The sequence below is a fragment of the Rhodnius prolixus genome, unplaced genomic scaffold, assembly GCF_049639745.1.
Source record: "Rhodnius prolixus isolate KJV_2025 unplaced genomic scaffold, Rpr scaffold_10, whole genome shotgun sequence".
Lineage (NCBI taxonomy): Eukaryota > Metazoa > Arthropoda > Insecta > Hemiptera > Reduviidae > Rhodnius > Rhodnius prolixus.
Window position 1 is genome coordinate 12,764,465 of NW_027411615.1, and position 15,878 is coordinate 12,780,342.

The following is a 15,878-nucleotide window of genomic DNA, read 5'->3' on the forward strand; positions in this document are numbered from 1 at the left end:
TACTTTCTCTTCTTTAATGAGAAAGTAAAAAATGTAGTAAATTTATTAACCGAATATACTGACATTAAACCAGACACCGCTAAAATGATTTCCTTTTTATCACTATTCCCATTAGTTATATATCTACGTCATATCCGTACCTGCAATAGTTTTTAAAATTATTATAAAAAACTGTAGACTATAAAAACTAAATCAAATTAAAAGAGAAAGTAGTGATACTGTTATAACGCAAAAAAAGAAAATAATTCCTAGACTTTGCATAGCTTTGTTTTCTTTACTTACGTTAATTTTCAATACAATAAAAAGAAAATTACATTAAAAATGTAAATATCATTGTTTTCAAGATTACTCAATGAAAAGTTGTAACAATTATAACTATAAAACCATATTAAGGTTCTTTGGATATTGTCCGTTCTAAATAATAAAACACATATGCATTAAATGATCAGGTGAATAAAAATTTGTACAACGGGCCTTAAGTTCAAAAAGAATTGAGAATTTAAGAAAATATTGAAATGTTAGTCACAGCTGGATTCCTCAGGGCAAAAAGGAAACAAATAAGTCTTCTAGTCCTTCTTGTGCAGTAAAAGCCTGAGCAAACTAGTTTTTTGAACTGGTTTTCATAAATATTACTAATTGCTTGACTGCAAAAAATTAGAAAAAATCTTAAAGAAGTTGTCAAAATTAAACTAATATCTCGAAAATCACAGAAACGTTGTTTCATGAAGCGAATAGCTGTGCAATACTGCATATTTATCTAGCTGTATCCTCTCTCTTTCCTTCTACTTCAAAAACACATCTGCTCTGCATCGTTTTCACTAAGACGTTTTTTTTAGTTTGTTGTTTCTCACATCTATTTATTTATTCTTTTTTGAATATTATATTAACAACGAACCTACACCAAATTGTGTTTATGAAGAGTGAAGGGAAAGGTGTGTACTACAATCTGGAATAGTTATCAATTTTTGTAATTCTGTATTCACTCATAATAGAAACACATGATAAAAGAATGAATTCATAAATTATGTTAACTAGGCTTTTTGTTGCATTTGAAATCTAAGAAATGAAGCAGATTTTGGTTCAGCTTACAATGAAAATTTGTGAGTTATTTAGTTGTGCTTATTGTTCAGTTAAAAAGAAAAGAAGTAGATTTTGTTTTTAAAGACATTTTTCTTATTTCTAACCAGTTTTCAGATTCATCATTCGATTGGAAAATTCAATTTAACTTTCACCTATAATGTTTCTGTCACTCAGTATACTTCTTGCTGACTGAGTCTACAATAATAATGGATGAAAATCTAAAACCGCTCAGGAAAAAATAAATAAACAAAAAGGATGAAGAAGAAGCTGTGAACAGTTAAAGTCAATTATCTTACCCAAAGTGCGGACCTAACCACATTTTGACTAGAAATAAAATTTTGTAAAGCGACACAAACTTATCTTGACAATACACTCTGAATGTTTATGCGATGCAGAGGTATTATTCAAAGTGATGCATATGCGCATTATTATTTGAAAAGACTCACTAAATTGCAAAAAAATAATTTTGCCACTTAGAGGAAATTTATAGAAATATTCGTTTAAAATAAATGTTTGAAAAAAAAACTGAAAGTTGCTCACTAATCGAAATTAGTAATTGCATTAAAGTAAATAAAAAAAAGAAGAAGCAAAAATTATTATTAGTAAAAAAGAGTTTATCAATAAAAAAACATTATTTACGCGAGTAAACTAATTCATAATTTTAATCAAGTGACATATGGCGCTCCATTCCAAAGCATGTACATCTCTCTTACAACAAATTGTATTCAACGAAAAGTCTGGACTAGATAACAATAAGTCAGGCCAAGAGAATGTAACACTATCTGTTTCTTCTCTGACATAAAATGGTGATATTATTAATAAATTTTAAACAATAGATAATCGAAAAAAATGCAATTTCTGGCTGAATATTAAGGTAATCTGATAGTGTTTTAAGGCAGCAAGGGGAATGGGGCAAATTAGAAAAGCTTTGACCATAAAATCATATGGGCGAAAACACACTTAACAGGTGTTGCATATGATGGATTAACTGTTAATTTTCTGTTCTTAGAGCTTGTACAAACAATAAAAGTAATTTGCGTTGTTTCCTAAAACAATTCTTGAGCTATCAAAAAAATATATATAAATATAAACTCACACATATAAAAGTATATAATTTCATCTAATTATACTTTCATATATACGCATCATATTCATCTAATTTCTCTTCAAATAAGCTAGCCTAGTACATCCTGTTTTTCAAAGGCAATCACCTTTTTCACAACCGTAAACCTTAAGAATCTTTTACCCTGAATAACTTCAAAAAGCTTCTTTCCTGTTTTCATTTATCTTATCTCAGCATTCTTCATTCTAACTATCTTTTTGTCTCTAATCAACATACTTTAGAAATTCATTTATGTGGCCAGAAATGGCTTTCGAAAGCGATTAGCTGCAGTATGTCGGGAGGAGCTTGTTGCAGTAGTTCTTAGTACTGCTGAGGACATTAGAATGTGGCAATCAATTCCGTAGTCCCAACGTTCTCGGGCAGCCAGAAGATCTTAGAGGGTATCAAGACCTATGGAATCTGTTCAAGGCTAGTGCTTCATAGAAATTCTAAAGAGAAATGGTAGCTCAAATGCGGAATATAGGAGCAATAAAGCGGCAGATCGCTTGGCCTGGGAAGAGTGCCGAATCGTTTTGCAATATAAATAAAAAAATTATTTTTAAAACTCACACCAAACAGAACGGAGTCCAAAATAAAAATAAAAAAAGGTGATACTTCTTTAAGAAATTGTTAGTTAACATTAATTCTTATAAATTTACAAAATCTTTAGAAAGCAATGTAATAAACATAATATTATAAAACAAAAAAACTACGTTTTCTCATTGTTCCTTACTTCATTTTACAAGGATACAAAACTCATGAACTCCATTTTGGTTAATGATTGTATTATTTAAATACAATTTACAAAAAAGGTAAAATGTTCTTCTAAGAAAGAATCTATCGTTATTACGTAACAATGTAGAGGTAATTTGCAATCAATGATTAGGATCAGTAAGTTTTCAGTTAAATTGAATCAGGACGACAATACTTTAACATCTTTAAGAAAATCTGATAAAATGCTTTCCAATATTCTTTAGTAATATGTTCTTAATTTTTAAAACTGTGAAATATTTTCTGTCCAAACCAAAAACCGCCAAACATTCGTAAATATTTCTAAATTTCCTAAACTTCAAAAAGCATGGCATAATTTTTAATTGCAATTAGTGTTTTATTTTATTTTATTTGCGAAGACCATCCGAAAAAACAGAAATGTTCTTCACCATCTCAACTTCTAAAAGTAGAATAAATTAAATGTTCTAATTTAATGATAATTATTTGATAGGGAACTGCTTGACTAAAGAATGCCATTGTACGATAAGATTGTAAGATCATTAAAAGCTATTATCTTAAAAGTATGTATAGGTTTTGCAAGGGAAAACCAAAGCTTACAAACGCAAATGATAGAAAAACGAAATAATACATTTTTATTATAAGATCTGCCATATAAGTGGTAAGATCTTATACATCAAAACTGAAACTCTAAAAAACGAATCCATTAATTACCCATTTTATTAAGCATCGAAAAACATTTGTGAAAAATAATCGGAACAAAATTTTCTTCGCCTTTTAAGTAAAAAGCAATCACACGATTTTCTATTGTTAACAAATTTGGTTAGAATTTAGAATTTGGTAAGGTATATCTAGCTAACATATTACAAACACTTTATATATAGAAAATTTTATAAATAATTTTTTGTTAAAATATTAACTTATAATTTATCACTGAAACTATTAGAAAGGTACTCGTATTTCAACGATCAGTTGAAAAATTAGTTTTTATTCTGAAGAACTGGAACAAGGCTTACGGCAAAACATGTGCCAACTCAGAAGGTAACTGATGTGTCTGAGGGTTTTTTTTTTTGCTTCAATTTCATCATTTGGAAGTTAAGTATCCAATGCCACTGAATAACGTTTTTACCAAGACATTAATAGGGCATGAAGTTCTTTGTCGATCTATACAAATATGCAGGACCTTCGGTAATGATAAGGCAGAAATCTGACCCGAAAAGAATAATAAAAATTATAAATTATTATTATAAAAAAGGACGAGGGATCTCCTTCAAGATAGTGGCCATTACAGGTTCGTTGGCTAAAGAAGAAGTCTACTGTCTTGCGTAGGTTGTAAGAGGGAACCCCTCTAACTAGACATACAAATGTGCAGGGAGCTTAATGGAAGTGCCATTCAGGCACTTTGATGTCTGCTTTTGAGCTCTGATCTTGCGTATTTGCTCTAAGCAAACTAAACCCAGGGCCCCTAGGACTACGCCTTCCTTTCTTATATTATGTTCTAAACTTTACAGAGCATTCACTTTCCAGAATTCTCTCACAATAAAGTTAAAAACATAGTGTGCATTCTAAGTAACATTGCAATTCGGGTATTAAAAACATGGTGATATTTAAACCACAGATTTTGTAAAAATAGCTTTGAAACTAAAAGAAAAGGTAATGAAAATTGCATTATTACAAGAAAACATTGGACATTAAAAATGTGCAATCAACATTTAAAATGAAGTTTAAATAAATATTTCATGAACTGTCATTAAAAAAAAAAAATACATACTTTTAAGAAATTGTTATTTTTATCTTAATTAAATTGATTGTTCAGAGAGAGAAAAAAAAGTGTTTTATCTTATCCTTTTATTTTAAAGTTTGCCTACAATAGCATTCTTGGTCTGTTATGCTACTAACTGACACAGACTTAATATCAGAAACTAAACTCTTGCGAGGATAATAAGCTTTAGTTTTTAAGCAATCCTTAAAATAGAATAGCTCAATAAAATAGATATTCTCTGTTAATTGTGACGATGTATAAAACAATGAACTAAAATACGAGAATACGAAGCAAAAAAAAATTTATTCATTTTAAAAGATAAAAACAGTTTTTAGCTACTTTTTTTTTACTAAACTCAAGAAGGGCAGTAAAGGTCCAAAGAATGTACAATTTTGTAGCAACCTAAAGAGCAATTATAATTATTTATTCTCGGCTACAACTATCAAAAGTGCCCCGCAAGAGTTTTAAGCCTATATAATTAATTTTGTATCAGGAAATCTTTGTTTAAGTTTTCTTTCATAACTAATGATGAGAGATAAGTACAACTTACCGCTGGAAAAACTAGCATGTGGAATTAAAAATGGCCAAATGGTTACCATTTTTAAAACTACAGGGAATGCTTTTCTGTTTCTTGTATATAATACATCCAAAAGCAAACTTCTGGCTCTACTTAAAAATCCTTGGCTTCTACATAATACCGTATAGAAGAATATCATTTTACAACCGTTTGCCACCTGAAGTGAAATAAAAGACATAAAGTATATGTATTACCAAAAAACGTAAAACAAAAGAGTAAATACAAAAGGGCTTAATCCATCTTACATTTAATGTTTTGTCTCGAAATGATGCTAATGATTCTTCAAGTGAATTAAGAACTTCATCATAAACCTGTTTATTATGCTGAGCTAGTGATATGGTTAGCATTAGGAGTCGTTTCTGGACTTGAGTTAGTGGAGGCATCCGATTACTTCCAATTGGAGCCATCATTTCTTGTTTATCTCCAATAATAGTTTCTAGTATGACACTGAAATTATAAAAGAAATTTGTTAAGGTTGAATAAAGCATGTATTTAGAGAAAACTGCGGTTCAACTCATTCTAGTTGTAACAGCAATATTTAAATTTATAATAAATGATAAATTATTACTCAGATGCAGATGTAAGATTTGTTCGTTTGTCAAAAAAAAAAAAAAAAAAAAAAAGATTCCTAAAAAATCTACGCGTTTCAATAAAATGTAAGATATAGATAAAACTCTGCAACATTTTACAGGTTCTAATATTTAAACTAACGATTTAAATATTTGGCATTCAATGATCTGCTTCCGGTTCTTTTCAAAGTTCAGCTTATTTGAACGGAACTTGACCATAAATTTGAGTATTTAAGCAACATTTTCAAGGAAGACTAAGACCAAGGTCGCTACAGTTTCTCTGTAGTATCCTAATTTCGAACAAAATGTTTAAACTGCGAAATAAATATATTTAAAGCTATAATGAGGGCGATCACACGCTACGCGCCGCACGACTACATCAAACTACATCAAGCATTAAGCTAGCGGTTTACTTTTTTTTTGTCTTCTTAAAAAGAAATTTAAGTTCCCACATGAAACTATACCTTACATAGAAACGAAAGAACACCCACTAAATTTGTTAATCTCTTGACTTCATTATCAGTATATTATTAAACTTCTCTCCTCAAGCCTTCCTTATGTTTTGGCCTTAGAAATTATGAATAAATGTTTGAATTATAATAATAAGAAGACTGTAATAATGTGGAAAGCTAAGTGGCTAGCGTATACTCGGGTTCCCGGGTTCGAATCCAGCAGCTGGCCCTTAGATTTTTTTTTCGTAGGGGCTCTTAAAAACTCACTGACCAGTGATGGGCATGTAGTTTTTTAACGGGTGAACACTGTCCGGAGGCCGGCAGTGCACTGAAAAAAATCTGAGCGCCAATAACCCTTAGATGTTGACGCGTCTTAAATAAAAAATAACAATAATAAGCCTCTTTTTAAGAGTGTCATCTGAGGTCACTGGTCTCCGGAACTTTTTTCAGTTCATTGAAAAGCTCTGTTAATAACACATTTATAAAATATATAATACAATTCTCTTAGAAGTACAAGTAAATCTAGAGCATGGATTTTATGGGCTATCTTTTTATTTTATTTTTTATCAACATTTAATCTATGTATAAAGTTCTTGACCATTTTCTCAAGACAATCTTTCTGTTTTGAAGAATTTTCAAAATTTAAATAAGCTAAAACTTTATACCTTTTTGGGTATTTGAAAAAAGTTATAGAAATAGAAAACAGCTTAATTAGGGCTAGTTTTTAGTCTTATTTACCTTGCAACGATTTTAACATCAAAGATACTTAATTCGTCGATAATAGCATGAAGTTTTTCACAATTTTCACTCGATGTAGCCACATAGCTATCAATGTAGCTTTTTATTCGTTTGTCACCTAAAAAAAATAAAAATAAAACATTGATTTACTAAGCATTTGTTTCTAATTTAGATTATCAGCAAATATACTTTACAAAAAAACCCGCTTACTTATTTTGATCACTGACTTTTTCTTTTTAGCTGTTGGTGGTTTACCTTCTTGTAACAATTTATCCGTAATATAACGGAGGGTAACTCGCATTGCATTATCACCTTTACATTCTACAATTTCTTGACTTGAAATTGTTCGAGGAACTTTAGAATTAAAATTAGAGTCGTTCGAACATACTTTCCGTTTATCTGCTTTTCTTCCGTAAGTTAAAAGCGGGGAAACAGTACTCCTGAAAGGATCTAATTCATTACTGTACGTTGGGTTACCAGAATGAAGATCAGAATCATTCATAAAGTTGGGTGATTCTTTTTTTGATTCGGACTCATTTTGTGTTGTACTTTTTAGTCCTTCCTTTTCTTCGGAAATATCTCTATAAAAACCTATACAAATTGATTGGGTTTCCTGTTCTTTTCTTTCATCAGAACCACAACGTTCTTTTTCGAAACGAGTTTTATCTTTTTCTTCGTTACGAACATTTATATTAACATCTAATACTGAGGAATCACTAGTAGGTAAATAACACAGTTTTGTTTGACTATCAAATGATAATTTTGTTTCATCTGCCTTAAAATCTAATGGTATTAGATCGCTAATTTCTTGATAAAGTTCATTTAAACCACGTTCATCTTCTGATTTTTGGGGATGTTTAGGCTGATTTATACTAATATCTTCTAATTTAGATTCTGCGTTGGATAATTCTTCACTGGTTCCGTAGATGTTTATTTCACTTATAACTTCCTTCTTTTTAAACAGTGACTTCTCAATTTCATCCGTATCTACATTACTTAACTTATTATGTTTTGGAGAGCACGATTTCCTGTTTAATCTCCTTGAGTATACCCTCACAGGACTTACAGCTAAACTACTTTTTCTAGGTCGAAGTCTGTCTTTAATAGTAGTAATTAAAGTAGAATTATCTGCTTCTTTGGAAGGAGAATGTTCCATTTCTTTACCTACACTTATTAAGGTCTTTGGATTGAGAATATCAGATGCCGCTTCCTCAATGCTGGAACATGAGGTGCTTCTTAATTCGACACAACTGCTACCACGATTAGCTAATTCTCCGATTTCAGATCTTTTCGGAAATTCAGCTTCATTTGTAGAGCTGCAAACGCCTGATAATTCTAAGTCATTATTAATCAAACGTCCTTCAATATAATCTACATCATAAATATTAGGATTATAATTATTGTCTTTCTCTTCCAAGTTGACTTCTTGATGTAGAATTGTAGAAGTAGGTAAGGATTCTTTTCGTAATTCACTTACTTCCCTTTCTTTTAAATTAAGAACCGTTAATGAGGTGGAGCATTTGCTATTTTGATTATTCACAGTACCGTTAAAGTCATCATCACTACTTTTATTATTTATTAATTCTGTGCCAGTGTTAGATATAGTTCCGATCGGCATAACATCTTGACATACTAACGTATCCACAACTAAACTCTGAGTGCTACCTCCAATTACTGTTTCCTCATAAATGATATCATTGCTTACATTAATTTGTGATACTGTACAGTTCATTAGTTCATTATTATTTTCCGAGGTATTACATTTTCCATTATTATTAATTTGTACATCCAAACTTACATTCAAATCGCTTAATTCTTCAGAAGTTTTACCGAAATAATGTATTTTTTCCATATTTAGGTTCCCTAATTCTGTCGTTCCATTACAAACACTTGGATTGTTCAATGAACTACACGTTTCTGGCAATAATGACTTAGGCTCTTCTTCATGATCTAATGTATTACAATTTTGCATCATATCACTAACCGGAGAAAGATGTTCACTAGCAACAATTGAAAGATGTTCAGGTACCAATTCCATATCTTCTGGAAAATAAATTAGAACTTATTAGCGACACTAAATTTGAAAATTGTATATTCTATACATAATTAAACAATAATTACAAAGCTATTAACAAATAAGCTACATTACAGTGTTCAAGTTTATTCGGCCCCCTGCTGAAATTGTATTTAAATAATAGTCTAGTTTAAATCACGACTTCCTCGCCTGGACAATTTAGAATAGAATAGAAAATAAATTTATTATTCTGGGAATAATGTCCCCTATGAATAGAAACATTTACAGTTGGAGGCGGCCGTATTAGTTTGGCTTGTATTTTAAATATTTATAAATAAAAATAAGTAGTTACAAAAATAAAGATTAATATTAGTGAATACAATTATAATTTCGGAGAAACAGAAGGGTTTTAAAGATGGAAGATATTTATATGATTGCTGTTGGTCTTTAGTGCAATTTTATCTTTAAAATGGTCTAGACATCTCTATGTAACTCATACCTTGAAATGGCATAAATATAATACAGACCTCACCACTGTATAATACAGAATTAGTATAGCTCGACAAGAAATTTAAGAGATCTCAGGGGCGGAGCAAAGTTCATCTTTAACCAGCATAATTGAGAGCAGACCTTAGCTACTTTCAGAGGTCTCATAACTTTTCTTACCAAACATTAAGCTGCAATACTAGCTTACACGAACTAGCTAACTTAGAGGTGCAGTTTGAAGTGCCGGTAATGTTTAATTTTATAATGAAACATACTGTGATGAAACTATATCTCGTTCGAATCGATTAGTAGAGCGTGCTGAGAGGACGTTTAAGGTGCTACTAAATCAGCCACTTCTAGACGACCACAGCAGGTCTTGGAAAGCAATAGTAAAACGCCACTTACCACAAACTACAGGACACTAACAAGAGTTTAACTGGCAAGACGACTTAGAAGGGTTTAAATTTAGAGTATTGAGAGCTGAAGAACGAGGACAAGTAATAGACATTTTATACCAAAGAAAAGTCCATGACCGCCTTGCGAAGTGTCGGTCCTTTGTTGAGGCTGGGACGGTATTGTTTAAGCAAGGAACCAAATGTATACCCGGAGAAGTAAAGAAAATCTCATACCGCATGAAATAAGTGAGCGGAAGATCCGGCAACATGCGGATCAGCTACTGAAACGAATGGCGTTTAAGGAAAGAGAAATATAAATAATGCCGCTGTAAATCAATCATTGTTTGGGCAGCTTTTCCTCGACTTATTCACAAACGATTTCAATTCTAAAACTAAAGAACCAGGGAACTGATGTGGAGACAAGTAACACTCTTTCAAGTACCTACTTGATAAAAAAAGCAGTAGATACAAACTCATAATTTACATTCATGATTAAATCACACTAAAATGTTTGTGAAAAAAAAGGTAAGTCATAGAATAATTCTTAGTGAGAAATTGAAATAATAATGTAAAAAAAGAAAGCAGAACTAATATTTATTTATTATTAATTCATTTCTTACAAACAATTTTTAGTAAATTCTTGTAATAAACAGGATACTACAGTGAATAATTAGAAAACAACTCACCCAACGAGGCAAACTAGAGCATAAAAAATGATGAGGGAACTTCAAAATGACTATTTTATACCTTTTGAGCCTTGGTACACTTATTCACCATCAATTACTTAAACCCTAAACACTAGAAGCCTAATATCCGACCGGAAGAGCTCGATTGAAAATCAGCCTTAAGGATTTAAGTTGTAGAACAAACCTATTTCAGGAAGTGGTGACAGTGGTCTCATCTGCTTATACTCCTTCATGATACTTGTTACAGTCACGCTGATTGCTGATAACTCTTCCTCTTCAACTGCAATCCCAGCACCAACTTTTTCTTTACTATTTGTTACTTCATTTCCTGAAAAGTCGATTTATTGTTGTTAGTTAATAGTATAAAAAAAAGAATAATTCAGCTTTTTTACTTAATACTTACCAAAAATTTCTTTTATATTTTCATCAGTTTCCGTTACATCAATCTTTTTCGATGTTTTAACTTTTGTAACTATATTTTGTGAACAGCTCGTTTTGTTAGTAGTTGATTCTTTTTTAGATTTAACTGCGGAATTATGTTTAATACCAGATTTATTTATACTGTCATTTTCATTCTTTTGATCAACATTTTTAGTAATGTCTTCACAATTTATTTTCCCTGAGTTTTGATTACTGTGGTATGTAGATTTATTTGATGTTTCAAGTGGGTCAGAGTTTAGTACATTTCTGGGAATTTCATTTTCTCCGGTTGTGTTTTTAGTTGTCTTAAGAGTACTATCTTCATTAGACTCCTCATGTTCTTTGTCAATAACATCAGCTTTAATTTCCGAGTTTTTTTTCTTTAAATTTACAATTTGGTTGCTCGGCCTATTTTGAGTTCCAGCAAGATCAGAGAATGAATTCTTACAAATCTTTTTAACTGAATTGCCATCTTCCTTAGTTTCATGTTGAAATGTTTTATTTTTGCCAGTCACTGAATGAGAATTATCAACTAATTTTCTTTCTTTATCTTTAAATTTTTCATTACTAGAAAACGAAGAAATCTGATGCCTTTCCAAAAAGATTCTATCTTTCTGTACAGTAATTTTACTGTCGGATTCGTTCCCTTTTGTTGGATGCTTCGAACTTCTCTCCCTATCTGACTTTAACAAAGTGGGCGTAGGCACAATTTCAACTTGCTCAGAAATTAATTTTTCTGAACTAGTAGAATTACTACTTACAGCATCACTTGCATTAGATGTCTTTTTATGACAATCATTATTATTTATTTTGCAAAAGTTGTTTTTCGATACAACAGGCGTAAGTAAGCTTTTTCTTAAAAGAACTTTTGAAAAAGTCTTAACGTTATTTGACTCAAGTTTTTCATTAGCAACATTTTTAACTACTTCTTCACTTAAGTTATTCATCAAATCGACTTCCTCAACTGGACTATTTACATGATTGCTGTTTGTTTTTAGTGAAATTTTATCTTTAAAAGCAATTTTGCCTGAATTTATCCTATAATTCATTCTTTGACCATCATTTCTGCAAACTTTTCCATTTAGAGATAAATTGCATTCATCTGGCTTAGTTCTTGATAACTGACTTTCATTAAATCTTACGACCCCTTTGTTAAGACAGTCTTTTTTTAGGATATCTCCAGCATTCTGGCAGTCGTGCCCGTGAAAACTTAAGCAGTAGGACAAATGTTCCGTTTCGTTCCCTGCTACGTTTTTAAAACCGTTTGTTTCTGTCTTTTGAATATTTTCTATCATAGATGGTTTTTCAATCTGTTTCATGAACAATTTCTTCATTTTATTTCCTAGTTCTTGGGAATTATTACAGTTTTGTGAAGTCACAATAGAAAATCTGCTTTTCTCTGGAATATCAATGTTACTACTTGTCACACTTTCAGGTGAATTAGGCTGGCAAACCTCCAATACACTCTTTTGGGAAACATTAGTAAAGGCAATGGTATTTTCAGAAGAAACATTCTTATCTAACTCTCTAGCAACTTTTCTACTATTGCTTAAATGTGTGGGAAAGCTATTTGTACTGACCAATAAACTCTCGTTCAAAGCAGAAGTTGCACGGTCACAGTTATTAAGCTCACTTGTATTGCACTTTTCATTATGTTTACTGTTACCAATATTTTCTTGATTACAATTCGAATTAGGATTGCAACATGTCTTCATTAACAAAGGATTAATATTATTATACAATGTTTGACAGCAGTTCCAATTAGGATTATTAATGGTCTGAAAGTCCCTTTGATGAAAATGCACTCTACCAAAAGCAGTTTCTCTTTCACACATGCCATTGCAACAAGTATATTTCATGTTCGGTAATTTATGCTTAGAATCTAATAAATGTTCATTAAAAAAACTTTGGCAATTCCACTGGCTCGATGGAAATTCACGATCATTTTTTTTATTGGTATATGCTTCATAAAATCTATCCAGTTCATCAATGAACATTCTAATTTTTGCAGTAAGATCAAACAAAGAATTTACAACAACACAGGTATCTTTCAAGCCAATAATTTTTACAATTGGATGGATTAAAGTAAACTTCAAGATTTCATCATGAGATGGATATCCGAGATCATTAGCAACAAGTCTGTAAGTAACAGTAAGTGAATCTGAGTTTTTCTTATTTTCCTCAAGGCTACTTTGGCTCTTGGTATGTTTTTCTTTGAAGTTATCCCTGTATTTAAAAAAACTGTCATAATTTGCTTTAAATCCTCTTCTTAAGTGTGAAAAATATTTTTTAGATGTATGCTCATTTGAAAATAAGTTTTCATTATTCGGATACGTATAAAAGTCATCTTGATTCCAACTATTTTCATTATTTCCACTTTTTTCAGTAAAATCACCAAAAACGCGAAAATTAGCCCATGATTTTATATCTCTGAAACAGGTACTAGAATTTCTTGCTAAACCATTACTAGTAACAGATTTAAATAGATTATTATACAACGTAGAATTTGTCTGCTTTTGAGGTTTACCTTTCTTCATTGGTCTTCTTTTTAACTTCATACTTTTACTAAAATTTTTACATAAATAATCGCAATCTATTGTATTAGAATCTTGTAATTTAAGCTTTTCGACCCAATTTAAATTTTCATCAGCAGAAAACCAAGAAGAAGATGGTCTCATTGTCTCTGGTTTAGGCAAAGATAATTTCGACTCAGGGAAAATACAGTTTTGTCTTATAAATGTCTTCTTTTCATTTAATCGTTCTGAAACATTGCAAAAAATAAAATAATAATAATTAACACAATACATAGAAAGAGGACAGTCGTTAACATTGTATAATTACTAAATAAATATAACTAATTTTCATAAAATGTTTAATCATGTAATCAAGTCATTTTAATTTTTTCTGCTTGTCGCAAGCAAATGACCCAAGCGGTGTATAACCTTTAGATAGATTACCGATTAGAGAACAATGAATGAAAACAAGTTTCTATTGCAGTTTAGATTTCATCAATTTAAAAATATTTCACAAGAATTCATCTTTTCCGTTGGTTTGAGTAATTATTAGATATTGGTGGAAACATTTCTTTTAAGAACACTGCATTTCGGAAAGCGATAACAGTTCGGGACAGATAGCCAACGCTATTCTATTCAAAAGATTCACAAAGACGGAAATGGAGAACGTTGCAGCTAGCTCGACTTCACTACTTCTGCAAATCGTGAATAATCCGATAAAAATCCGATGGTTGATGGATCGAACTGTTGCACTGCTGTGCATCGAATCATAACATTAAACAACGTTTCTAGGGCCTACAGACGATTGAATGAAAGTTAAAATGCGTGATACAATGAATAAAAGACTTTAGTGTCGTCCATTGCGAGATAATCCTATCCTTACTATCACTAATAACTTGTCGAACAAGAAAAATATGAACCCACAAGAAGTTAACTTCCAGAAGTTTTAGAAAAAATGTGAGATAAATCTCATTTCAAATTGAAAAGAAAACATTACTGAAAAACTTACCACATTTCGTACTTTCCGGAGTGGTGGTAAAAACTACATCGTTTATTTGTTCAATATTATCAGTTTTATTATTTTCATCTTCTTCATCAATGAAAAAAATACTCTCATTATTCTCTTCAGGATATTTTGTAGTATCTCTTGAAAAGTTAATTGAATCTCCTATTTGACTAGATTCCATGACATTACTTTCATTAATTTCTCTAATATCCTTATGTTTCTGGTCGCTTGACGTAATTGAATTATGCGTATTACCTGAATAATTCTTACAATTGTTTGCAGTATTTTTTTTTAAAGATCGTAGGGGAGAAATTATATTAGGTACAGTTTGGTGATCTACAATTAGATTTACATTTTCTCCAACTAATTTTAAACTAGAAATACTGTCATTACAATCATTCGTTAAATGAGGTAATTCAGAACCACTATTGTCCTGTTCAAATATATTATCAACTGCACAATTTGATGTATTAGATGACTCTTTTATAACTTCCTCAGATTTTTTCAATAGCGAATTTGAACACATACTCCTACTACTTCCTTTAAAAATTTCTTGTTCACAATCCAAGTCCTGTTCCACACCCGTATCACTTATCGCTGGACTAGTATTGGCTGAAAATATACCAGAATCCACAGGCGAACTGCTGTTATATATGCCATTTTTTAAAACATTGCCGCTTCCAAACTTATTAGTTGCGTTAAATTTCACAGTTTCTTCAGATGAGACCTTTTTGTATCCATTCACTAACACATTACACTTTTCCGTCATTATATTTAAATCAGGTAAACAACTTGTAAGTAACTGTTTCACTGATGAGGTTTCGGTTACCCTCAAATCTTCTTCATCACTAGTGTCTAAATATTCTGTATGAGTTTCACTGTCACTAAAAGAATCTAAAACGTCTTTGGCTTTTAATAATTCTTGTTCTAAAGTTAGGTTATCCTGTTCTTCAGTATCTAAATTTGAACTTACTTCTATTGCATTAGAAGTTGCGTTATCTAACCTGCGTTCTTCGGTACTATTTTCATCAAAAGTAACTGCAAAATAATAAAACTGCATTATCTTTAGAAATTAATATTACATGAAAATGAAACTTCTATTTTAGCACGCATATTTTCTTTAAAAAAAAAGTGCCTTGGGTTAAAAGAGAATCAATAAAAGAAGAAATCATTTTTATTTTTTCCCTATTTCCAATCTTGAGTTGATAAATTAATTAAATTTCTTTAAAAGAAATATATGATCTAAAATTTGTATTCAACTGAGTACTAACAAAGTTTGGTCTATATCAAAGTAAATCGTTACAGAAATTGAAAAAGTTGCAAAAACTGAGAAAATTTAATTGCATTTC

The 15,878-nt window shown here is 30.8% G+C and overlaps 1 protein-coding gene across 5 annotated transcripts in view; it reads right to left on the minus strand.

Annotated features, from left to right (window-relative positions):
• Positions 1 to 15,878, minus strand: part of LOC141457269 (uncharacterized) — a 30,239-nt gene that overhangs the window by 7,248 nt on the left and 7,113 nt on the right. For 3 of the 5 annotated variants that reach the window (XR_012460294.1, XR_012460296.1, XR_012460295.1), the window contains exons 7-14: positions 14,533 to 15,567; positions 10,994 to 13,771; positions 10,775 to 10,918; positions 7,220 to 9,052; positions 7,010 to 7,127; positions 5,496 to 5,697; positions 5,224 to 5,407; positions 64 to 140 (exon numbers count right to left, since the gene is read on the minus strand). Coding sequence is in view for 2 of the 5 variants with exons in the window: in XM_074133996.1 (XP_073990097.1) it covers positions 5,224 to 5,407; positions 5,496 to 5,697; positions 7,010 to 7,127; positions 7,220 to 9,052; positions 10,775 to 10,918; positions 10,994 to 13,771; positions 14,533 to 15,567 (6,294 nt within the window). In the remaining 3 variants the exon portion in view is untranslated. The remainder of the gene's footprint in view (positions 1 to 63; positions 141 to 5,223; positions 5,408 to 5,495; positions 5,698 to 7,009; positions 7,128 to 7,219; positions 9,053 to 10,774; positions 10,919 to 10,993; positions 13,772 to 14,532; positions 15,568 to 15,878) is intronic. The other 2 variants (XM_074133998.1, XM_074133996.1) reach the window with 2 other exon arrangements.